The sequence below is a fragment of the Oryzias latipes genome, chromosome 19 (genome assembly GCF_053564925.1).
Source record: "Oryzias latipes strain Hd-rR chromosome 19, Olatipes_Hd-rR_3.1".
Classification (NCBI taxonomy): domain Eukaryota; kingdom Metazoa; phylum Chordata; class Actinopteri; order Beloniformes; family Adrianichthyidae; genus Oryzias; species Oryzias latipes.
In genome coordinates, this window is record NC_136255.1 from 12,306,339 (window position 1) to 12,330,665 (window position 24,327).

General features: G+C 41.3%; 1 protein-coding gene across 1 annotated transcript; it reads left to right on the forward strand.

The window, feature by feature from the left end:
• Positions 1 to 2,298: 2,298 nt before the first annotated feature.
• On the forward strand, positions 2,299 to 24,119 carry hs3st3b1b (heparan sulfate (glucosamine) 3-O-sulfotransferase 3B1b). Its single transcript, XM_020711996.3, has 2 exons — positions 2,299 to 3,149; positions 20,648 to 24,119. Exons 1-2 carry the CDS (start codon positions 2,584 to 2,586, stop codon positions 21,264 to 21,266), a joined length of 1,185 nt encoding a protein of 394 aa, XP_020567655.1. The 5' UTR covers positions 2,299 to 2,583; the 3' UTR covers positions 21,267 to 24,119.
• The last annotated feature ends 208 nt before the right edge of the window (positions 24,120 to 24,327 follow it).

Genomic DNA, 24,327 nt, shown 5'->3' on the forward strand with positions numbered 1-24,327 from the left:
GCGAGGTGTCTTTTCTTGTCTTTATCACTTCAAGCCCAAATGTAAAGCTGTGTTCAGCTGGCCACCTCTGCGCCTGTCAGTCAACATGTGCTCCCCTTCTGTGCCGTTTACCCTCAGTTTTGGTGTTTGGTTACCATCCGTGCATGTGGGGAAGTGGGCACACGGAGTTGCCATCATCCCCCTTCTAATAAAAAAAGAAAGTCGGAGATGGCGTGCGGGATTTAGCCAAGGCCGAGAGACCTGAAACGACATCCTCCTGCAGCATCTGAACGGATGTGAAGTTCGATATCAGAGGGTGTGAGAGGGGCCAGCTGTTGCAATCAGAAGAAAAACTAAGGAAAAAAATCCACAAAACCTGGGTGAAGATAGAATGTCCATGTTGACCTCCGGGCTGCAGGGTGACGGCCTGTTGTCGTTGACAACAGCCGCTTGAGTCGAAGAACCAGCTCTGATCTCTTTTCCTCAAAATGTTCTCTTCTCTGTTGGTCCTGTCATGTTAACCTTAAATCCTCCGAGTTCAGCACAGGAAACTTCTTCTTTTTTTTTTTTAATAAGAGGTAAACTTGTGTTTTGTAGCTTATTTAAATACAAATGTGCAACTTGTGATGGAAAACAAACTAAAAAAATATATTTTTTGCTGGCAAAAGTTTGATCTAACTTGCCAAAACGATGTGCTCCCTTTTTTTTCTCCAACTATGCATTGAATTCTGGTGCATGTTTTAGGCACTTTTTTAGATATTTTTTAGATAATACAAGCATAAATGCAGTTTGTTTTTTCTTAAAATATTACGAAGTTTAAAATTAGAAGAACTTGTTGAATGCAAGATCTTTTTTCCCCCAACTTCCTTTTTCGTTCAGATAAGTCAAATTCTACCCTTTAATTATCCAGTTTTAGGTTAAAACTTCCCGCCAGACGCATCAAAATCTCCAGTAAAGCGTGTGTCTTCAGACTACAGCAAGTTCCCCCACACAGGCCATCTGCGTGGACGGCCGGGGCTGCGTGCTCAGTGTCGCGCCCGGACAGAGGCGCGTCAGAGCGGGGCAGCCGCGCGCAGCAGCCCGGCCCTCCTCCAGAACTTCTTCCAGGATGACGGATGGTCGCTGGCTGCTCTTCAAAGGGCTGCTTGTTACAAACCAGAGCCGAAAGCGCTGCAGAGATCCTAAAGCAACATTTACACTGAAACTGGATCACCTGCCTGAAGATTGCATCACAAAAGTGACTTTAATACACGGAGAAACGACAAGAACGGTGTTTTCTGAGAAAAAAAACAACTATCTGATCCTAATTATCTTCATTTGTTTTCCTAATAAGTGGATGTCCTTTAGAAGAACAAAACAGTCTATTTGTAAGTTTGTTTTATGCTCAACTGCGTGTAATGACAATACATAAATCCTTCACATGTTACTGTTTTCAATTAATGAACTCTTTTATATATATATGTCTATATTATTGCAATCAAATTAGAAATAAAAGTATTGGAAATCAATTAACTTTTTTCAAAGTTTATTTCAGTTATTCGCCACCTTTTTGTAAAAAAAAAAAAAACAATTTGAAAGTTTAAATGAAGTTTTGTCAACTAAAATAAAGTTAAATATATTTATATAAAAGCCGCAGATAGCTTGTTTTGTTATTGATTTTTTAATTATTTAAATAACAGTCCAACTTGTAGAATTCAATTTAACAACATTGGAGCATACTTTTTTCAATGTAAAAGTAAGAGTAATATCACAAATTGGATTTAATAGAGCCTAAAAATAATAAAACCGTATATATGAATCAATTTGTGAACTTGTGAATTTATTTATTTGCAGTAACTGACGGTTTTTCACATCCCCAAAACGTTGCTAAATTGATAATTCCACATCAAAATGACTTGTGGCACATTAAAAAAATAAAAGAGGGTCAAAAAACATTTAAAATAAAATAAATAAAAAGTATGAATATAACGTCAATTAAATACAGACAACTTACTTTTTATTTCTGTTAAAATTATGATTTTCTTTGCCTAAAGATTCCAAAAAAGACCATTTGTCTTGTTTGAACCTACATGAACCGTTTTCATCCGCGGGAATTCGCAGAATTCTCTGTTAATGTTTAAAAATCAAATTTATTTTTCCAAACTCCACAGAGTCCGGCACGCGCGTCTCATTTCCATACCGAGGATCCCACGGCTAGCACCGCCCAATCTCTCCTCTGATTGGCTTTCCCGTATCAACAAACCTGCTGCCATTTAATGTCTGTGCTGCTATTGGCTGCTGGCGGTGTCACTCGTTTGGTGTCACTGTATAACCCGCGCGGCTCGAGTGGCGGGGCTGACAAACCTGAGATGAACCTTCACGGAGTGGCGGAGTGAATTTCTCTTTAGGAATAGGAACAATATTCCCCCTAAATTATTGTTAATAATACTAGCTTCATGTTTTTTAGTTATCGTTATTTAATAATTGTATTCAATACATTTTTTTCCTGTGATTTGTTATGCTACTAGCTTGTTTTTTAAATATGTTTTTAATTCTGCGGAGGTGTCGCCGGGAGTGAGTTTGGCAAAATGCGCCGCTGGGAGACGATTTCCCCCCGAAAGGCTTATGGAATATAGCCTGCTTTGTCACAGTCTGTATGCCTTGTGGTCCAGCCCAGTGAAAAAGAAACTTGTAGTGCTCGGCATCATGTTTTTAGTCTGGGTCTACATGCTGTACTCGTGCGTGGGCCACTGCTCCACCATGCCAAGTGTCTTGGTGGGCAAGGAGACCGGCACGGCGGTGGGCAGGAGGACCGAGAGCGGCGGCGCGGACCTCGTCTCCCGCCTGCTCGCTAAACCGCAGCCGTGGGAGGATGTGGAGAGCGACTACGAGGAGCCGTCCGTGAGGACCGCCGCGTCCCGGGACCTGCTCAACAACGAGGCGGACCGGCTGGAGGACTGGGAGGAGGAGATGCGCGCCGGGGAGCAGAGAGCCCCGGACCCCAGCGCCCTGTCCAGCTTTTCCAACGGCTCCGGGAGCAAGAAGCTGCCGCAGGCGATCATCATCGGGGTGAAGAAGGGAGGCACTCGGGCTCTGCTGGAGTTCCTGCGGGTTCATCCCGACATCAGGGCCGTGGGAGCGGAGCCGCACTTTTTCGACCGCAACTACGACAACGGACTGGAGTGGTACAGGTAAACTTTCATTTAAACACAACTCTCTTCAAATGAAATTTAGTGCAGCAAAGCAGCTTCATTCCAGATCATCTTCAGGCTTTTTATTCTAGCAGTGGAATGCAAAATATTCCAATAAACTCAACGTTTACGCTAATTGATCTTGTAAAGGTTCCTCTCTTTCAGTCATAACCCCACTGAATTTTTATTATAATGAAGGTGTGCATATTTTTAATCTGCTTTAAAGTTTCTTGCACACGTCATTTTTTGTCCCCTATCGCGTCAAATCGTTCTTTATTTAAAAATTCTTCGTGCGTAAAAGTGAGGTTTGGAGAGCTGTGCGCACGGGCCTGGCTGCTTCTGCATGCGCAGTGATCTCTGTCGGACACACAGCAACACTGCAGCCTAGCGACCCTTCAAATTACAGTTTTTATCATCAGAATATGATTTTTTTTTTTTAATTAATGGGTGGTCATGTTACCATTAAAAAAACTACAACAACAATCTACTAAATTATTAACCTTTTTTTTTAAAGTAAAAAAAACGATGATGTAAAATAATAAATGTACCAAAAAGATATAATGGTGGAAAAAAAAAGTTGTATTTGTCCAGATTAAGCTCAAAATGTTTCCATATCTAACAGGCTCTATGTAGTTCAAGCATTCTTATGTCAACTGCCCCCAGAGAAGGGGATCTACAAGACAAAAGCGAGAGGCCTTCAGAGAAGAAACCCATTTAAAGTCTTCAGAGCTTGATAAACTAACTTTACCTCGCTCATTTCCATCACAAAGTGCTAATATAATGAGTGGAGGAACTGTTGAGCTTCATCATCGCAGCTGAATGCTCACAACATGCAGCCTCGTTAAATGGAATGGAAGTGGTTCCTTTGGTGTTTTGCAAATCTTCCACCAGAGTTGGAGGCTTTTGGTTTCATTTGATGGTTGATTAGACGAGGCTGATTTTCATAATCTGGTTTTAAACCCTGTTGGAAGTTCATTCATGGACAGCTTTGGGTGCAAAAATGTGTTGACTTGCAACTCGATTTCAACGGTTGAGTTTTACGGATGTTGTCAAGTCGGTGACTTTTGTAGGCCTTTTCTGTGTTTTATTTCCTAAATCAACGGACTTCTTGAAGTTCAGATTTGAAAGGGGTGGAGCCTGTAATGTACCACCAAAGTCAACCATGAAAAACAAAACAAAAAATGTAAAGAGAGATGGTTTTACAACTTCCCCTTCAAATGAAAAGACATTTCACATAACCTGAGCCAGGGCATTTTTTGTGATTTTAACGTGTCGAGCTAAAAGTGCAGCTTCTAATTTTTTCTTTCTCTCAAGTTGCATTTAGGGAACAGTAAATTTAGTCATGTCAAACTTTTATGGGGGGAACTACTGTCAGAAATGCGTGTTTCATTAAAACAGATGGTTTTAGTGGTCCCAAGTGAAGGAGAAAAAAAAATCATTTTGTGTAGTGAGGATGTACATAAGAAGGAGATCATACCTTATTTATTACTTATCCTTTTAACCGTCCCATTAGGACCAGTTCCTGGAGATGACTTTGGAGGGAAAAGTGGAATTTTCCAGACTCAAATTCTGTCAAAGATCATTCATAGAGACAGTTTGTTCATGTCCAGGTTGTGTAACAAATTTTCCCGTGTTTGTTCGTTTGCATAAACAGCTTCCATCCCCCCTAAAAAAAAGAGACGCTCACGTAGAGCTGGAATTCCGGCAAATAAATGCAGCCATAGAGAGGAGAGAAGAGAGGAGGAAGCGGCCTGAAAGAGGAGCTTCAAAATAAAAGAAAAAAACGCGTCTCATTGTGGATTTCTGATGCACTTTGACAGTTTTTACTTGTGCCAAAGACAAACGCATGATTCATGTTTTTCACTGAGGGGGGGTCCTTATAACTGGAGGTAGACATTTTCACAGTGAGGTCATGCATGAACCAGCCTGAAGGAACAAACACACACAGAGTCGGAGGGACTGAACTGGGATATTTAGTTGCTGCAACAGTTTTATGATGCAACAAAAGTAAAACTTCTGTTATCTGATGATAAAAGGTGCTCTTCATCTGCACACCTTTCATCTGCTGCAGTGGAAGCTTCTCATGGTGCAGAAACTTCAGAAATTGTGGGTAATTTTAATTTCAATGCTTAAAAAATGCAATTCCATGAAATGAAAAAGTGAAATAAAAAAAAGATGAAAACTATCAAATAAAAAGTATGTGAAAAGAAAAAAGAGGCTCAAAACCATTTTTTGTATTATTTATGTTAAAAACTACTGATACGTTGTCTCAATATGGATGTATGAACATTTTTGGATTAAATCAAAGGTTTCATTTGTTTCTATAGTTATTTCTGAATGGACTATAAAGTGAGAGATGGGCCAAAAGGTTAACTTGATGATCTGGTTAAATTGGATGCAACTCAAAGGTCTTTAATCTGCCTTTTTTTTTAAGCATAGATGTGGGGAATATTAGAAAAGCATGTGTCACACCTGCTTTAATAGTGCAGACTGTAGACAACATGTCTGTAGACTCCGTCCTGAATCAGGATGTCTCTGCTCCGCCTTTGTATTCAAACTGCGATAAACTCAGAGGGAAAACAAAATCTCAAAGCAGCATCAGAAGAAGCTGCTTTGAAAGCTACAAAAGGCACAACTGGGTCATTGTTGCAAAAGAAGGAAAAAAAAAATCTTGTTCCACTATCAGAATTTTCCGGAAGTCTGTGGCATTTTTAACCCCCCCCCCCCCCCCCCCCACTGGTAGTGTGTGAGGGTGTGTGTGGGGCTGCAGCTCCGGGCCACGCTGAGGACAGTTCTGGATGGGTGCGCGTCCTTTTATCTGCTCACCGCAGGAGGACTCCCATTTCCACGGAGGTGACCCGTCCGCTCCGCACCGCCGCTGACCTCACCCTCCTTCCTTCCCCTTTCAATGGCTGCAGAGGCCACCTGGTTCTATAGAGTGTCAGTGAAAGGCACCAAGCCAACTAAACACGAGCTGCTGGTGTTTGCATACATTGTGGGAAGTCGGCGGGTGCGCAGAGGTGTGTCTTTTAATGGATGTTTCGGTAAGGCTCAGCTGTGGGGGCAGTAATAATCTTCATCTGCAGCCACAGGAAACTGAAGCGCTCAAACACTGTATACAAACGTGGCCTAACTCCTCTGGGATGGCCAGTATTGATTAGTCAAGCGTGTTTGGACGTAATGTGTAGAGATGGGTTAAGGGCCCTTGATGGGGTCAGAACCACGTCTGAGTCTGTGCTGACCATCTGCAGGAAGCTGCAGCCCCGCTGGGGGTTTTATCAGCTCAGCTCTCAAAGACCCAATTCGATAAAGAAAATGTGTTTTGGGTGTTTTTAACATGTTCTGTAATGGAGGAAATATATAATTAAAATGACTTAAAATGACCTTTCTGAGTATTTCTTTGTTCAAATTGTTGGGAATCAGAAGAGGATGAAATAATGCAGTTTGAAAAAGATTGGAAACTTCAATGGGCAGGCCCCATCTCCATGCTCTGCTCCATTCCGATGCATCCATTTAGATGACTAGATCCGTCTACGTCTTAGTTTTCCTTGTCTGAGCTGGCATCTGGCTCAGAACTGTACGACCGGATGGCTGCAATATTCGACCCCATTTTTGTTGCGCCACTAATGTTAGCTAGGGGCTGTAGGCTAGTGAGAGAGGGTGTAAACAGAGAGCTCCCAGCGGTGGGGAGGGGAAGTGGGGGCAGAGTTGTCCCACCCACAACTCAAGAGGAGAATTTAATGATCTACTGCCGCTCTGCAGAAACTATGTCCTAGAAAACGACAGGCATTTTTTGATTTTGCCTAAAAAAGCATCATCATAATTAAAAGACTACTGGGAACTCTCTTAAAATAAATCAAAAGATGATCAAAGTGGGACTTTAAAGCGTCACCATATCTTCCAGGAGGATTCGGTTTTATCCAGTCGTTCGGGGAAAAACACTCCATTCACAAGATTCAATATTCCGGCTCCTTCTTTGCCTCTATGATTCCTGGTAGTCCCTGGTCAGCCAACCGTGCAGCTGACAGCAGGTTCACATCCTCTCATTAAATCTTCCACTTCCAGTTCCTTCCTCGGATATCATTCTACAATCTCCCAAGAAACACTCCACCAAGCAGCTGTGCGTTTGTGCCGCTGATGTGTAAGAAAAGTGTCACACCTCACGGTCTGTTTGTCCAGTCCGGCGAGGATCCAACTGCAGGCCTCACTGACCACTGACTCGCTTTAGTCGGTCAGCGTAAAGGCGAGCGCTCTGTCCTCCGCTCCTTCCTCCTGCCTAAGCTGGCGTGGCCCATGTGGGTGGAGGAACAGAGGAAAAGACAGCTTTCAGGCGCAAATTACAAGCGGTTAATAGTGAAAGGGGAGGCCTGTGGAGAAGGGAGTGGCAGCACTTTGTCGCCCCCTCAGCCCTCCTTCTGCGGGTGTCCAGTGGCACATCAGTAGAGACAATATGACCAGTCAAGCAACTGTTAAAGAAAAAGAAAAAACAGGAAGTTAACGCTACAGTAAACGTTTGCGGCTCATCCTCTATTAAAAAAAGACTGTCTCATTAAAAAATAAAATAAACAACAACAAGAAACTACCCCCGCCAATCTGCAAAGTGTAAATCAGGAGCTTTTATAATGAGGTGATAATTTAGACCTTGTTCTACAAGTCAGAGCAGAACCAGACATCCTCCCTCTAGGGTTTAATGGTCGATCATTGCTGCTGTTTAAACACTCCTTGCTTAATTGGACAGATGCCGTTTTCTATTTTGTGCTATGTATGCTTTCCTGGGAAAAAGAGGAAGCTAAGAAGAGCAGAAAACATTGACGCTAAAGCTGCAAAAGCTGCACTTGTTCCACGTATGGAGTCCCAGAGGTGGCCATTAGGGTGTTGGAGAGGGCCTCAGCCTGTGGGAGAGCACACACAGACGGAGAGCGCCACCGCCGCTCCCCTGAGCTTTACATTAGCCTGGCAGGGAAAGAGCAGAGCTCATTAAACGCTGCGAGTCCTCTGCGGGCACCTCGCTGGGCCACGGTCGTCCCCTCCATTTAGATGTACTCTCCTCGTGCCGTCGGGTTTTTCCCTCATAAGTGCTGGCAAAACTCTTCAGCTTGACTCGACAAGCTGGACACACTCCACTTTCGATGGCAGCACATGTGTTTTTTCTGTCATTTTTAGCAGTTAAACTTTTAAACTGGTTTGCTTTATTCAAATGTGACAAATCCCAAATGAATATGGACACTTCACCCCCAAGCACACTAGAATAATGTTAATTTTATGACAATTAAAAAGACAATAACAATGCTTGGTATACCCCCTATTTAGAAGCTAAATTGATAGAAGTGCTTTAACCCTATATCAACATTTGTATCATATTTAAGATCTCATTAGCATGATCCAAACTTTCCTAAAAACCCATTAGATATAAACTATTTCAAATTGTCTGCCCTGTAGTTCATAATCTTTCCACTAGAGGCAGTAGAAGGGCTTTTCCTGGTCATAACTCTCAAAGGCAAGAGTTATGTAAATTATCTTAAACTTTATGTTGAAAATAACACATCTATTGTTTTCTTTAATTAATTGATGTATTAAAGGAATATTAAATTACCTAATAATTATGTGTTAATAATACAGTTAAACTATGTTAAAAGTGAGAGAATCAACTTTGAGACAGTGTGTAAATAAGGTCTTTTTTTCCTGAACATGCATCCTAATATTTTTACATCTTAGGGTGTATTCAGACTGGACACATTTGGTCTGCTTTTGCTGACGTAGAGTAACATTGATACATGCGTTTAAAACTGTGAGAGAAAGATGAAGTTTGAATGAACTAAAAGGAACTTAATTATTGATAATTTCTGCCACCAGTTACTTTGTCCCACCCTCATAATTCCTGACAAATGAATGAAGAGACCTTTAGTCATATGTCACTTGTTTACAAACTTTACTCCGGAACAGGAAAGTCCCCTTAACTGCTGTCTGAATGCAGACCAAATGCAAGGTTTAGAACTCGATCCAGACCAAATTAAGCAGACTGGGTCCGGAATTATCCGTTTTCCCAGTCTGAATACACCCTTAAACTAACATTTTTTGTCTGGGTATCATCAAAGTGTTTTAAAAATCTCTTAATGAAAAAACAAAAACAATTTTCCATCAATTCTTTGCTATAGTTGCCTTTATAGGGTTAAAGTGTGTTCATAAGCTTTCTAAATGTACAAATTTAACCCAACTCCTGCATAAGTATTAAATTTATGGCTGTGTTTCACTGGGATCACTTAAAGCTAGAGTGTGGCACGTCAACATACACTGTAAATGAATGTTAGTTACATCCAGACACTTGCCAAAAGAGTTTATGGTGGGGTAATGGCATTCCCACGCCGGAGCTCTGTTATAGATTTTACGTCAACCAGCAGTGATTAGTTTGCCAGGGTTAAGGAGGGGAAGAACCCCGGCTAAAGAGCTGTGCAAATAGGAGCACCTCTGGGGGAGCAATGGGAGTGAGTGCCTCTACACGACATTTTAGACATTTGTGGTGTAAATTCGGCAATTGTTTTAGAAGAAAAACAGTGATCAGTAGACGGGAAATTAATAAAATATCTATCTGGTTCAGAGAGAACCAGAGAGAATTTATTTATCTTAGTTATCTTCATCAAACGTTTCCTAATCTCAGCAAAATATGCAAATGGGTTAAACTATTTCTGGTTGAAAGGGGAACAAAAAGTAGAAATTCCGAGCTGGATACATTTTTTGGATTAAGTTGGAGAATATCCAGACTTCATTTTTGCTAGGACAAACTGGGAATTTAAATGTTTCTTTTTAAAATTTTAAGTGTAAATGTTTAAGTGTAAAAGTTGCTATTTTATTAAAGATGGAGCAGTTTAGGTTTTTCCAAAATTGAGTGAATATGTGTGCACTTAAAAAAAATGTACCCAACATGTAAATGAAGTTTAGTCCTTAAAATAAATTTGAAGAAAAAAAAAAGAATTCTCCCAAAGATAAAAAAGAAAGATTTCTCTTCTAAATCTTAAACTCCTCTTAAGCCATTCCTGGTTTAGTTTCAATAAAATAGAGTACAAGAGAAAACAAATTGGTAGGTTCCAGTACATTAAAAACCAATTGCAACTGAATACAAGCAAAAAGAAGAATCAAACATTCAGTTTTCAGTTTACTGTATGAGGAGGATGTAAAAGTCTTCAAAAAAACAACAATGTGTCCTATGTAAGGCGCTCCACCTTGCAAATGGTTGTGTATACTGATGTTGAAGCCATTTTAAGAGGTACAAGGCGCTGTGTCAAAATGTCCGTCTATTATTTCTAAGGGTTGCAAACAAAGTTGGATGTTGCTGTAAATACACTAATGTCTAGCGCTGTCAGACTGTTTATTTTTACGTGTTACTAACAAGGTTAGTGTATTCCCAGTAACACATTTTTTTGCGGTATTGGGCTGTTTTTTTTAACATAGTTGTGTGTTGTCATAAATAAGTTAACGCAGCTCATTTGTAGCGATGTCGGACGATCAATGTTGGGAATTGAATTAGCGCAGTCACAGTAACGTTGTTTCGGCTGTATCAGTTTGTTATTGTATTTGATGCAAACAAGGTTGGGAGTTACAGCTATTGTGAATATGCTAACATGGCCAATGCTTCTAACGTGGCTAACATGTAGCGTGTTACAAACAAGTTCTAGAGTTACTGTAAACACAGTTAATATGGTCTGACTGATAAACTAATTGCTGACTCCTTTGTTTTGCTAAACGAAGCTTATAGTTTTGTTTGCTCCATTGTACGGAAAACGCGTTCATTGATTTTTTTGGTCTTTTTCAGGGCATAAATTGTTGGGGTTTAACTTTTAAAATCATAAAAAATAAAAAAAATAAAAAAAGTTTCATGACTTGTTTTTCATGCAAAAATACACTTGTATACAACATTACTTTGTCTTGAAAAATGTACACACACAAGCGGATATTAGGTTCATTAACATGTTCACCAACTTAGCCATGTTTGTCTTTAGTTTTGCTGTTTGATTTATCAAAACATGATTCATTTGTCCTCCACTAAAACATTCGAAAATGTTATTTTCTTTCGAATCGCTGCTCAATCTGTGGCTTCTTGTGTTGATTTGTGCTGCAGCTGTGTGATGGAAATATATTTTAGCCACTGCGGAAATGTTGTGCGTCAAGTGCAGACACGGGAGACAAAAGAGTTTTGTTGTCTTCACAGGTATGATCTGAAGAAGGCTCAAATTCAAAGAAAGGAGTAGAATTACCGGAGGAATGCTCACGCCACTCTTTCCACCCCTGAAAGGTGCAGGTTAATTGTCACTGGAGCTGTCTCACCTATTAACGCTAATTATATGTTGGCTGTCAGGCTGTCTTGAGGAATTTGTAAAGCATTAACCTGCAACGACAGCTGGAGGATGAGTAATGGGGGCTAAATAATAACTCCAACACGCAGGGGAGTGACATACAGTAGGAAGGAAATCCCCTCTCTTGCAGCACACAATGCAGTTCACCTGTTTTCTAAAAGGTGTGCAGGCAGTTACGGGTGACAGCCAATTCAAACAGGATGCAAAGCAGCTTGCTCCGACTCCGTGCGCCTGGGGAGTGGGGGTGGTGGCGTGTATGTTCTCCTGGAGTCTTTTTCATCTTTTATTCATCTTTGCTGCAGCTAGATCAAGGAGTCATGTGCCTCCTGGTGCATGTCAAGTGTCAGGAAATCAGCCAGACAGCCCGGTTTTGTCTTCACACCCTGAAAACGTTCGCACACCCAAACAGCTCGCAAAAACGCTAGTCTGCAGCTCCTATTGTCTTAGCTATTCGCTTGTTGCAGTTCATCAGTTGATTTGGCTCTGGCTGTCAGTCAGTCGCACCCTGATGCTGATGGAGTGGAGGAATTTGAGGCCAGCTCTGGACTAACACCTTCAGCAAACACGCTGATTAGAGAGGATTATCAGCGCTGAACAAACTCCGCGACTAATCACAGTTCTAGTGGACTTCAACTCCACAACGGCCTCGCCTGTTCTATCAGCATCCAGTCATTTGTCCTGCATCATTCGTTGATCAAATTGGCAAAATTCTGTCAGATAAGCAAAACTTTCAGAGCAATTCCTTAGAATCGAAAGGAATAAAGCTCTGCACTTCTGAGGGAATACTCAGTCTCAATTCATGAGGGGACGGAGAGGAGGTCTTGTTGTTTTCTGATTTGCACCATCCTTTTCACAGACTCCCCTGTTTTATTTATGTCACATGGTGGGCTCTCCGGCATTCTTTTCTCAGTAATCCTAGGCAGCCATCTATTGCCTTAGTCTGAACTGCCCTTACGGTTGGGTATAGGCTGTCTGCAGGCAAATCTATATGCAAGTGGGGTCACAAGAAATATCAAAGTTGTAGGTAGCTCGGTTATTAACCTGTGGGGCATAAATGTTCATGCACATTTTTTACCATGGTCACGCTGCGGTTGACAGATCGTAGCAAACACTTAAACAACATGCAAGGGTGAGTATGGGTGAAGTAGGTGAGACGCTGGCACATCATGTGGATTTTTCCTTTTTTCAACCCTCCAAATCCTGCACACTGCACAAGTTAGTGCATTTAAAGTGAAAAATGCACGCTCCTTGCACATCCGTTGCATGTGGTCTGGGTCTTAAAAATGAGGAAATTAGGCAATCATAGTGAAGTCTGTGTTGACATCCTATGGGTACCCTACTGGTGCACTTAGATATCAAGTGCACACCCTGTGCATGCAGCAGTTGCGCATGGTCAGTAAGGAGTCAGTAGCTGCGTTTACATGGACAAAAGTAATCGGAAAGAACGCTTGACCGGAAGAAAAATGTGTCATGTAAACACGCCGTTCGGATCAAAATTTCTTTCCGATCGAGATAGATGGGTGATGCTGATTGTTGATCCGATTGTTGCGCATGTAAGCAGTTCATTCCGATCGTGTGTCACTACTGCTCTGATTTAACGTCATGCATAGACGGTGTTTCGCTCCAGAGAAAGCTTTGGAGCAAAAGTATGTGTAACTTATATTATACTTCACAGGGATAATCGTACGTTCCATTTTCATGATGGGGTTACTGGTGTTACGTCATGAGTCTCAAGGCAACTGCAAGACAAACCTGTGCTCCTCTTAAAATCCGTCCGCTCCTCAATGTGACCCTCTACCCAAAAACCCACACCACCTGTTTGGTTCAACCCCTGGTCCAGTTGTGTGACTAGGGCATACGGTCGCAAGCCATTGTGGTTTCAGTCCGGACCCAAAGTCACTTGAAAAGAAAATTTTTAGAGATTATAATAAAAACATGATAGTCGTGCAACCATGGTGCTGTCTATCATGAGGCAACTACGACAGAGTCAAAGGGGAACATCTCAGGAAGTGTTTTCACAGAAGGGAGCTGACATGCAGTCATTTCATGTTTTGGTTTGTTTATTTTTTTTTCTGTCTTGCTGTTGTGTGATACTGGCTGGGTTTGAGCCCAGACTGGATGGACTGTGACCACAGCGCTTGACGCCTGCTCTCATTCCTATTGATTCATGATGTCTGCCATAAACTCCCCCCTCTCATATGCAGGCTTGTACTCGGGGCAGTTTGAGGCACTGCGCTGACTGGAACTCCCTGGTTCAGAGACAAATGATGGCCTAGCGAGTTGCATTTTTTGGGTTAGCCGTTGTGTTTACGCGGAGGGTCAGTGGATTCCCAGGCTGCTCTGACATGTTGCAGCTCCTGGAAGGAGTTCAGGGGTCTGGGAGCTGCTTTCATTAAGCAATCTCAGAGTTTGGATAGCTCAGTGTCAACGGACTGCTTTGGAGATCTGGATCATTTCCTTCTAACAGACTTTTTTTCTTTCCTTTTTTTTTTTACCCCCAAAGAAAAATGTGTGTTTTGACTTTTTTACTTGTAGCAGGTTCTCTACTCATAAAAATGGAAAGATTTGGCCTTTGTTAACAAGTTGTCCAACTTCAAGATTGGTGTTTCTTTTGATGAGTTTTAGGACTTTATAGAAAGATTTTAAGAAACCCCAAAAAATGACTCAGTTCAGTTGCTCAGTTAGGAAGAATACGATGACGTTCTGACACACTACGTCATCCAGTTTTCATACTAGGCCAGTCGGAATTCTTCATTTGAGCTGAGGATTTGGAAGGGCTTCCATTACCACCAGAGTTCCCAGTAACACCACATTTGGTAATTTGAAGCATTCCTGCAATCAGTGGACAATCCCATCAGCAGTGAAATCTGTATGCAGACACAGAAGTTTATAACACTACTTTTAGAGTGAACCAAGAAGGCAGGGTCCCCTTTTGGGGGGAGAAACCTCACTTTAATAGGTAAACGGTTTGTCTTGTCAGGAAATGAAGTGTCAAAAAGCTCCAAGTGAAGGACTTCACCAAAGCAATGATATCTCTACAAAAGAGCTTATTGAACATCATCATTATCATTAGAAAGGTTATTGAATCAAACAGCCAAGTGGGTAGATTTTGTGAATTCATTTCATTTAATACCTGAATATTGATTTTAATGAAAATAATATATATTTTTAAACCTGGTCCTTTTCTGTACTGATGTCCACTAATGAGCACAACTTTGCTTTAAAGTCCCACTCCAATCATCTTTTGATTTAAGTACAAAAAGTTCCCAGTGGTCTTTAAATTATAATTTTTACATTTTTATCCAAAATGAAAACGTCATTTTCTTGGTCATAGTGTCTGCAGAGTGGCCGAAGGTCATTAGAAATTCATATCTGAGTTATGGGCGGGACTGTTGGCGAGGAGCATCCCCGCCCCCTTTCCCTCCCCGTTGCTGAGAGCTCGGAGCATGCAATTGTAAGCTTAATTTTCCTAATATTTGTCCTCCATCATTAGAAAAAAAGCCACAAGATCATGTTTTAAAACACCCAAAACACTATTTTCATTAGAGTGGGTCTTTAACGACCCAAAAATAAATAAAGCCTTTTTCTGAAAAAGTCCATCACATCAGTTTGAGAAAAGTCTGTGGTTAGGAGCAGCTGGAGAAAAAGGGAACTCAGAGAACTTTTAGCATTTTTTTCTCCCACTTTTTATCCTCCCTCTTTGCACTTGTTACGTCAAACCTGGATCAGAAAAGAGTGAACTAAAATGGCTAAAACATGCTGTTCAAAGTCCTGGATTTCTGGGATTGGGATGTGTTTGCTTCTCTGATCTTGCTTTATTGTGACAGGTAAGTTTACCCTGGAGCTTCTTTGCTTACTGTTTGGTGTTTGTGATCGCCTCGGTGGTGTCACCTCCCACGGGTAGATGGCCCTCACTTGGGTCTTGAAGTCATGGAAACGGCTCCAACTCTAAATGGTGAACTCCACCCTCCTTTCGCTGCTGACACAAAATGCCCTCTGATTTTCTCGCATTCAAATGTACAAACCCCTAATTTGAGATTCAAATCTTTCCCCCTTCAAACAACCAGACATGTGAGACAATTGAAAACATTCCGGATCGAAAATCGACAGACGTGAGGCTTTTCCTTTTGTCTGTGAGCAAACTAGTCGTTTCGTCTGGGATGCTGTGACACACGGTGGCTCAGTGGCAGCCCCTTATCTTCACATCAAAAGTGACAGGGGGGAGGCGGAAGCATCAGACAGAAATAACCTGTTTCCTGCCTCCCGTTTAGATCTACTGGGATGATGGCTCTTTAAAACTCAGGCCAGAGGCCTTCTCCGCCTGCCCACGTTTAATGCAACCGTTTGACAGGGGCCTCTGCCTTCTGTCTTATCACGTCTTCCCACATGGAATTAGTCTTGGAGGGTAAAGGTGCAGGTTCTAAAGCACACCAGCAAAGGAAGGAAGGAAGTTTGTGTCATGATATTAGATCTTTACAGTATTATTGTTGCCGCGGCAGACAGCCGGACCCTGAGGGGCCGCTGTTATCTAAAGAGAACAGGGTGTTGTTTGGAGGACAGTTTTGGCACACGCTTTGCTCAAGAGCCCTCCAAAGGGCCTCTCTTAAGGATGAAGAAGTGCTTCACTCAGCTGCCAATGATGACCCTCCCTCCCACACACCTCCCAGCCTTCCTCCTCCTCTATCTTGCCCTCTCTCTACCCTGCCCCCATCACCGCCCCTCGGCCCTGACCGCTGCCCTGCTCAGTGGTCAGGGACAATGGTTCACTTTGAAAGAAAAGCAGGGGAAAAAGAAGAGGCCGGTGTCACAGGACTGCCTGTTTGCTGACGGGATCTTTAAAAGCAGCACCTCATAAATCAAAAATGAACATAATGGGCATTGTTTCTGCAAGAGCTACTTGTCGCACTAAAATTCCCCTCCTCTTCTTCTCCTTTTTCTCCCTTCTCACACCCTGATTTGCTCCTTTGGCAGCCTGAGTGGGTAAAGTCAGAGGTGGAGGTTTTTTATTTGGGTGGGGGGGAGGAGGAGATCTTTTCTTGTGGCATTGCTGCTTTTAAAAAAAAGGCTTCCTCACCATTTTCTTTCGCACCGTCCCCCTTTTTTTATGCTTCTGCAACCCCCAACACTAGCTGTTAAAAAGAGGAGTCCCTTCGCTTGGATCAGCATAATCTGTCACATTGTAACTCCAGCCTCCTCCCCATCTCCATGCCGTATTGTCATATTGAAATCGGATTAGACTGCGCAGCATTTTCAGTTTAATTCGGGGCTCTTTTTTTTATTTGAATCTTGGCACATGGGTTGACGAAAAGGTTGCAACCACTCTCACCATTGTGCATCGAGAGATCGGCGACGTGCAGCACCGTTTAAGTTGTTTGGTTTGCAGTTTGCAGGATCCCCCACGCTCTTGCATGCACAGAGTTCGTTGAGTGTGTTGATTTCACCAGTCCATTAGTGAGATTCTAGTGGCAGCCTTGCACCCCTGTTTGCTCCCTTCACCGCTCTGACATGTCAGCATTCAGGGTGATGCTATCATAATTAGATCACTAATGGTGAATTGGGATTATGCAAATCTACTTATGCCATTTCATTTTCTTGGTTACTTGACATCACCATTTGATGTTTTTTTTTTCTCCTACTCTTTGCACACAAATTTGAGCACCGAGCTCTGCATTGCATGAATTAACCATGTGTTAATGGGCATGAACTAGATTTCAGCTCTTGCATTATTTTGTGGAGTAGTGCCAGACCTTGCAAAGAAAGTGTCCAGCGTTTCATCTTTTTTTTTTTTCTTTTACCTCAAGTTGAAAATATAATTTAACAAGCTTAACAGTGAAGATGTTGCCGGCGACATCTGAATAGCTGAGGTTGTAACGATTCATTTTACCAACGATCTGATTCATAGTCATGTTCACATTGGTTCATTTTGAACCATCTGATTCTTAGTATCCCTTGTGCTTTCCTAAGCACTTTTTACCATTGGGAGTTGGGTCATCTAGACCCACTAGACAGTGCTCTGAACCTTTTTTCTTCAATGATTTGTGATCTTCACTGGTGTCCATGGATTACATGAAATCTTTCCACCTTTATCCACCTTTGTCATGGTAGGGAGAACACGTCAATGTAAGGGTGGGGTCATCTAAGATAGCACAAGGGTTAAAGGCGATCTAGGACATGTTTAGCCGAACATTCAACCAATGTGACTTAGAGATTAATACCTAGGTATTGAACAGTCCAGGTGAAGCTTTCCAGATTCCTTGTTTGCTTCAGCTTAAAAAGCTTTCACAACAAAAGCAGGCTTTAGGGGTACAACAGAGTTGGTGTGTGCTCTGATAGATCGATGCCATTGGTTATCTTTCTTTTTAATGCTTATTTGTGTATTGATCACAATTTACTTTAGTTTTCCAACATTATTTAAAACAGCCTTCCATTTTTAACTGATCATGAAACGATGATCACAAAAATCAGAAGGCTATGGCGAACACGTTTTAAAAAATGGTCTGTCTTGACACGCAATGCGCAACAGGTGAGCTGTCAGAGCAGAGCGTGCAGTAGGCAACAAATTCTGCTGACAATTACCTGCTTCCTTCTCACATTACACTGACTTTGTGTCAGGCAGCCGGAAGGGTAAAGCCAGTCTGATGTCTGGTCTGGCTGTCACACGAGGCTAAATGCGTAAAAAAAAAAAGCTACTTTTCACATAACCTGTTGTACAGTTCAAAATTTGACCCCTTATCTGTCCACTGGGAATCTGAAAGAAGCATTTGATCCCATGTAGATCACTCAGGCTGGTTTTCTTCCTGGTCCAGAGCCCAGACAGAGAAAGATGATATATCCCCCAATGTCAGTCAAACAGCTCTTATCGGCTCCTCCATAATCTTGACTTTGCGGTTTGCCACCAGTTGTGAAACCTAATGCTGAGAGAGCAAAGCGCATTCACTTTCTATGGAACCAGCCACTTTCAAGTGCTGCTTGTGTAGACAGTGCTGATCTAAACCTTTCTAGTCATTATAAAAGGATCTCTTTTGTATCAAAAAAGCTGCAACAAACCTGATCAACTTTCAGTGCCTTGGTTGTTTGATTTCTTTTTAGTCAGTCTGCTGTTGGTTGAGATATCACAACAATAAAGAAATGGAGAAGGGGAATATGTGGTAGAAGGAGAGGGCTTGGATTCATAACTGAGTATAAAGTCTGAGATAACCCTTTGATGTCTAGATTGAAGCACATTTGAATACAAAAATAAATTTGCAGTCCCCAACCTTATAGGCCACGGAGCGGTTTAGTGTCAGACAGTATTTTCACGGACCAGCCTGGACTGGGCTCTGCTTTGGACAGTTCACGCCTTTATATAACCTAGTCATTTCTGATAATAGACACCTTGGAGAGCATTTTCCTGCTTATACCATGGTCACTTACGACAGAAATGAACATTAAATAACAGTACTTAAATGTTGTTAAGTTTTGGTATTAAATCTTTTTTCACAAGAAGTGGACTATTTATTTAATATGTGGAGTGAGGGAACAACTGTCAAGCTATATTCACACTGCCCTCTGCAACGCGTGTTCACGTGAGCACTTTCGATGAAAAGTTTAAGTAAACGCGCATAAATTAGCATTTCTGGCGTCTGCGTTCAAAACTCTTGCATTCACCCATAGCTATGCAAGTTTCTACAAATGTTTTCAGGCTCTATGTACAAAACGTGAATTGAAAGTTAAATAGGTCAAACGTTTAATAAATGATTTATTGATGACATCCCTTTAATTAACAGAAGTGCCAACTGTTTGAAAACTGAGGAGGTGGAGGAGAAATTAGATGACACCAAGTCCATCATATATCGAAAAAGAACCGTAAAGGAAGAAGCCTGGAGCAGGATTTACAAGATTTGCAACGCTTCAAAGTTTCGCACTAAGTGTCTTCCAACTGTAGGTGGTGGACATGCACTGCTCATCCAGTGTGAACACAGTGGGCTAAATGCGTGTTCAAGAACTGGCGTTTAGTGCATTACTGAACTTGCGTCACATGTCCAGTGTGTCCATAGCTTCACAAAAAATCCATGTTTCGAGTAAAGACTCCTGTTTTTTGTCTGTTAAGAGGAGCTTTCCTTTTATCTTTGAAGTCGAGGACTCTTCTTCTGTTTCTTCATTGGCTTCTCAGTGCCTTAACCCTTTCCCAATATGTTTGTTTCTTGTTAACTTTGCTAGCTCAGAGGTTTCAGTTTAAAGGTCCCGCTTTGGGAAAGTAGCAGTTGGATTTTAGAAACATGACAGAGTGACTTGACAAGCGTTAAGAATGAGTTGAATGTGGTGCAGAAAATCCTGTAATTTTCTAGAATCAGATTATAAATAAAAATGTAGGTTGTTTTTTTTTTTCTCTGCCGCCTGGTACCAGCTGTCCCATGTCGGGGACCACTGCACTAATAACCTTCAGGGGCTTGTATTCACCAAACATAGCAGTCTCCATTTGTTCCTTTATACATTGATAACTTGGCTGAGATTCTACAATTGTCAAGCTTGTTTGTCCCCCATGTCTCCTTATTTTTGGGATGGCCAGAATTGGCAGACACAATATCAGTCTTTTAAGTTTTATATGAGCTTAAAATAAACCAACAGCTCTAGGTTTAACAAAAAAATTCACTGTCTTTTCTTCTATCTGTCCATTCGTCACTCTAAATTGGCTAAGGCTTTGATTTTTTTTTTCTTATGATCAAAGGAGAATTAAAGCTTGGACTGGTTTGAGAAATAAGGGCTTGGAAAATAATTTTAGAAAGCCACGTTAATGTAAGTGGGTGAGATTCATCCCAAAAGAGGAACATATGGCCAGATTAGCTTTAGGAAAACACATGATTTTAATTCCTCACTTGTTTAAACAGAACTTGGATAATGTTTCTAAATATCCCTATAATCGTGTAGTAAATGAAGGTTTTCTAAGGGGTTCTTTTCTTTTTTTTAAAGTGAGATATCTCCTGACTGAGTGAGATTGTTGACATTGGAGAGCTGCCTGCACTAATAGGTTTTCAAGCTCTGTAATAAGGCTAAACAGGCTCAGTGAGTCATTGATTGCAGAACGCAGTACACTCCATCAGCTTGATTACATTATCCGAGACCTTTCTCCATCTTACCCTTCTCCTAACCTTTAATTCTCTTTCTTTTTAGGGAGCTGATGCCGAAGACCCTGGAGGGCCAGATCACCATGGAGAAAACCCCCAGCTACTTTGTGACCAGAGAGGCTCCAGCACGGATATCAGCCATGTCCAGGGACACCAAGTTAATCGTGGTAGTGCGGGACCCCGTCACTAGGGCTATCTCTGACTACACACAGACATTGTCTAAGAAGCCTGACATTCCCTCTTTTGAGAGCCTCACCTTCAAAAACAGGACTACAGGGCTCATTGACACTTCCTGGAGCGCCATCCAGATCGGTATCTACGCCAAGCACCTGGACAACTGGCTGCAGTATTTCCCCATGGAGCAGATCCTGTTTGTCAGCGGCGAGCGTTTGATCAGTGACCCGGCTGGAGAGCTGGGTCGCGTTCAGGACTTCTTAGGCCTCAAGAGGATCATCACAGACAAACACTTCTACTTCAACCAGACCAAGGGTTTCCCGTGCCTCAAGAAAGCAGAAGGCAGCAGCAAGCCACACTGCTTGGGGAAGACCAAAGGACGGACTCATCCGAACATTGATCCGGAGGTGGTACAGAGGCTGCGGGACTTCTACAGACCCTTCAATATGAAGTTCTATCAGATGACGGGACATCATTTTGGCTGGGATTGACGTAAAAGTCCCAAAACACTTTTTTTGTTAAAGTTGTACATTTTTTATTTCTCTGTAATTCAAACGCAAGACATGGCGGTATTGAGATATATGTAAAATGTACAGAAATCTATTTTATTATTTATTTTTATTTTTAAGCAATTAATTCACAGAGCTGCCTAACCATATTTGTACATAACGTTTAACCCACGTTTTTTTTTTCTTTTTAACATTCCTCATCTTGATTCAGATAATCAACAACAGCTGAAGTCAAAGCTGAGCTGGAAAAAGAAAAGCACTAAAATGAGTGCTTCCAGAGAAGTGTAGAGCATCAACCCATCCTCATTTACATAGGCATCATAGCTGCTGCCATTCTTTTGTGAAATTCTCTGTTAGAATCCAGCTTTAAATCCCTTTCATCAGCCCAAGAAGCAGTTCTAATGTCCCATTTCACTCAATTAAGGCTTGATCAATAGACCTAATTGATACTCATTGTGTCACTCATGCTTAAAGTATACAGCTGCCCTTTTCCCTCTCAGTGCTCCTGCTGCCTGTTTTAATGAATGAAGCATCCATCAAACATTAAATCCCATCTCGGACCACATAAGAGCACATGTTAACATTATGCTAATCGGTGAAAGGTAACTGGCAGATCGATCAGGCCCCTTCATTCAGAAGCGGCGCTGGCTTTGAGCCAGGCTCATGCCCTGTTCTCTCTGCTCAAAGGTCGTGCAAAGTCTCAATCAAGTTTCCTTCAGAGGCCTTTGATTTGTTGAGAGCAGATAGCTGGAGCTCAACAACAGTGTGTGCCTTGTTTCACACTGAAGCGACGTTCACGCTGCCCTCCGCAACATGCGTTCAACCGTCCACTTTCAATAAAAAAGTCTATGTGAATGCGTGTTTTGCGCTTCGGTGTTCAAAACTCTTTTTTTCGGGCTCTATATACAAAACATGCAGCTATTGAACACACAATGAAAGTCAAACCAGGTTGAATTTTGACCAATCAGGGTAGTAACTGGTAGTAACGTATGGATGGTGTCCCTTTTAATTAACAAAAGTGCCAACGATTTAAAAAGTGATTATGGAGGAGAAATTAATAATTGTGGTTGGTGCCCAGACAAAATTATATAACGCTAAATCTGTCATACATCTGGAGCAAGATTCACAACACGCTTTGACATTTTACGTCAAGCTTTTTCCAACTGTAGGTGGCTAACATTTGATAGTAAACATTAGCAAAAGATCAAGAAGAAGAAACCACTCCCTACTTGTCCAGTTTGAACACCATTTGCTAAACACACTTTTAAGAATACACGTCACATGCCCAGTGTGAAGGTAGCTTAAAATGGAAATCTTTTGTTGGAAGCAGACATGGCGTATCGACCCCAAAAATGTTTTGAAGTTGAGTCAATTTAAGGGCTTCAAGGAATAAGATTTTCAAGTCCAGTAGCGCCGACTTCACTTCAACAAAAGGTCACCTAGATGAATGAGAACCTTCACGGGTCCCAAGAATGTGCATAAAGTTGCAACGAGGTTTCCCCTCAGTGAAATGCAGCCGCCCAGACCTGACATATGTTCTGAAGAAGTCAATGAGACAATAAAAGATGTTTTAAATGCTCAGATCGCAGCATGAATAGCCTCAGGCAGGATTTAGCTGTCTGTCCTCTGGTGTCATCAGAAAACTTCATGAGTCCTCATCCATGGCTTTTATCGTGTATGCCTTATTCATCCTCATCACATTCACACTTTCTACTACAGATTTCAAATCCCTGCTTGTTGCCAAAAAGAAATTAACTTTAAGGTGTTTCATGTTTTAAAAGATTGATCTCCATACTTTTCCTTTTTCCTGCAACCTGAATTTATTATTTAGTCTCTCGTATTTGTACTTGAATTCTTGATATGCAGGAGAGACATATGCGACCATCGCGCTTTGACGTTAATGCTCTACAGCGAGCAGAAACCAACTAACAAAAGCACGGAGCGGCGTTCTCCACAAAGTTCTGTGCGACACTGTGCTATGCATGACTGGCGTTGTGGCCATTACATAAATGCAGGCATAATGGCAAGGGATTATCAACATCCAGAGAAGGGTTTTATGTGTTGACGCAGAGCCCAGACTGAATGTAAATGAAGCTCACAGAGGGTGATCTATAAAACTGTGACGAGTTTCCTAAAGTAAAAAAAAAAAAAAATGCTGTGCCTCTTTACCAGTTCAAAATAATTAGCCAGTTCGAGTTATAAAAGATAGATAAAGAGCAATCCTATTTTTCTTGCTTTCAAGTTGAAATGAACTGCCTGATTAAACTTCAATTTAACAGTTGTCAGCAGGGAGATGGAGGCAGTTAAACTTTTCTTTTAATGTGTGATTCTTTGCTGAGATTTCTGGAAAGAAAAAGCCTTTATCTCCCTGCCTGTCTCTTTTGTGCAATGCTTGATTAGAAATGGCATTTATTGGTGACCTCTTTTATCAAGTTTTTACATTCTAAAGGAGTAGATTCTTTTTTCCGACTTATGGGAGTACTGCATATGAATTCTGGTCATATTTTCAAGGGGATTATCAAGAATACATAAGAAAATGGTTGCACACATGGATCCATTCTATGATGCTGCTCTGGCTATGGTTGAGTTTTAGTCAACCTGTACTGAGAACTAGTATGCTTGTCTTGTTCACAAATGACGTATACAAGCCGATCTGTATATACAAAACTGGGAAAGATATGTAAATCAATTATTTTGTGGTATTTACATCAAAGTAATTAATTTTCACTGTTCAAGAGCAAAAGGGTACAGATGTTTCTGGATGAATAAATATTGAGCATTCATAATATTTCTTTGTAAGAGGAAACAAATAAATACATATATATTTTACCAATATTTTGTGTCTGGCTTTTGCTGCTTCGTTGTTTTTTTCTTCATGGTTTCCTTTAGATATTACTTAAATATCAACTCTAAAAATAAATGATAAACATCTACTGTTTGTTTATTTATTGACTAGAACAAGATTGTAGCTGCGCAATTAAGATAAATTAACAGAAGCGTTTCTTTCTTAACATGTAAGTGTTATATCTCAGAAAATGTATAC

Excerpts from the sequence above, each read along its gene's own strand:
- hs3st3b1b (XM_020711996.3), top strand. The coding sequence starts at position 2,584 with ATGGAATATAGCCTGCTTTGTCACAGTCTGTATGCCTTGTGGTCCAGC. Across the intron at positions 3,150-20,647 it reads AACGGACTGGAGTGGTACAG|GGAGCTGATGCCGAAGACCC; the intron begins GTAAACTTTCAT and ends CTTTCTTTTTAG.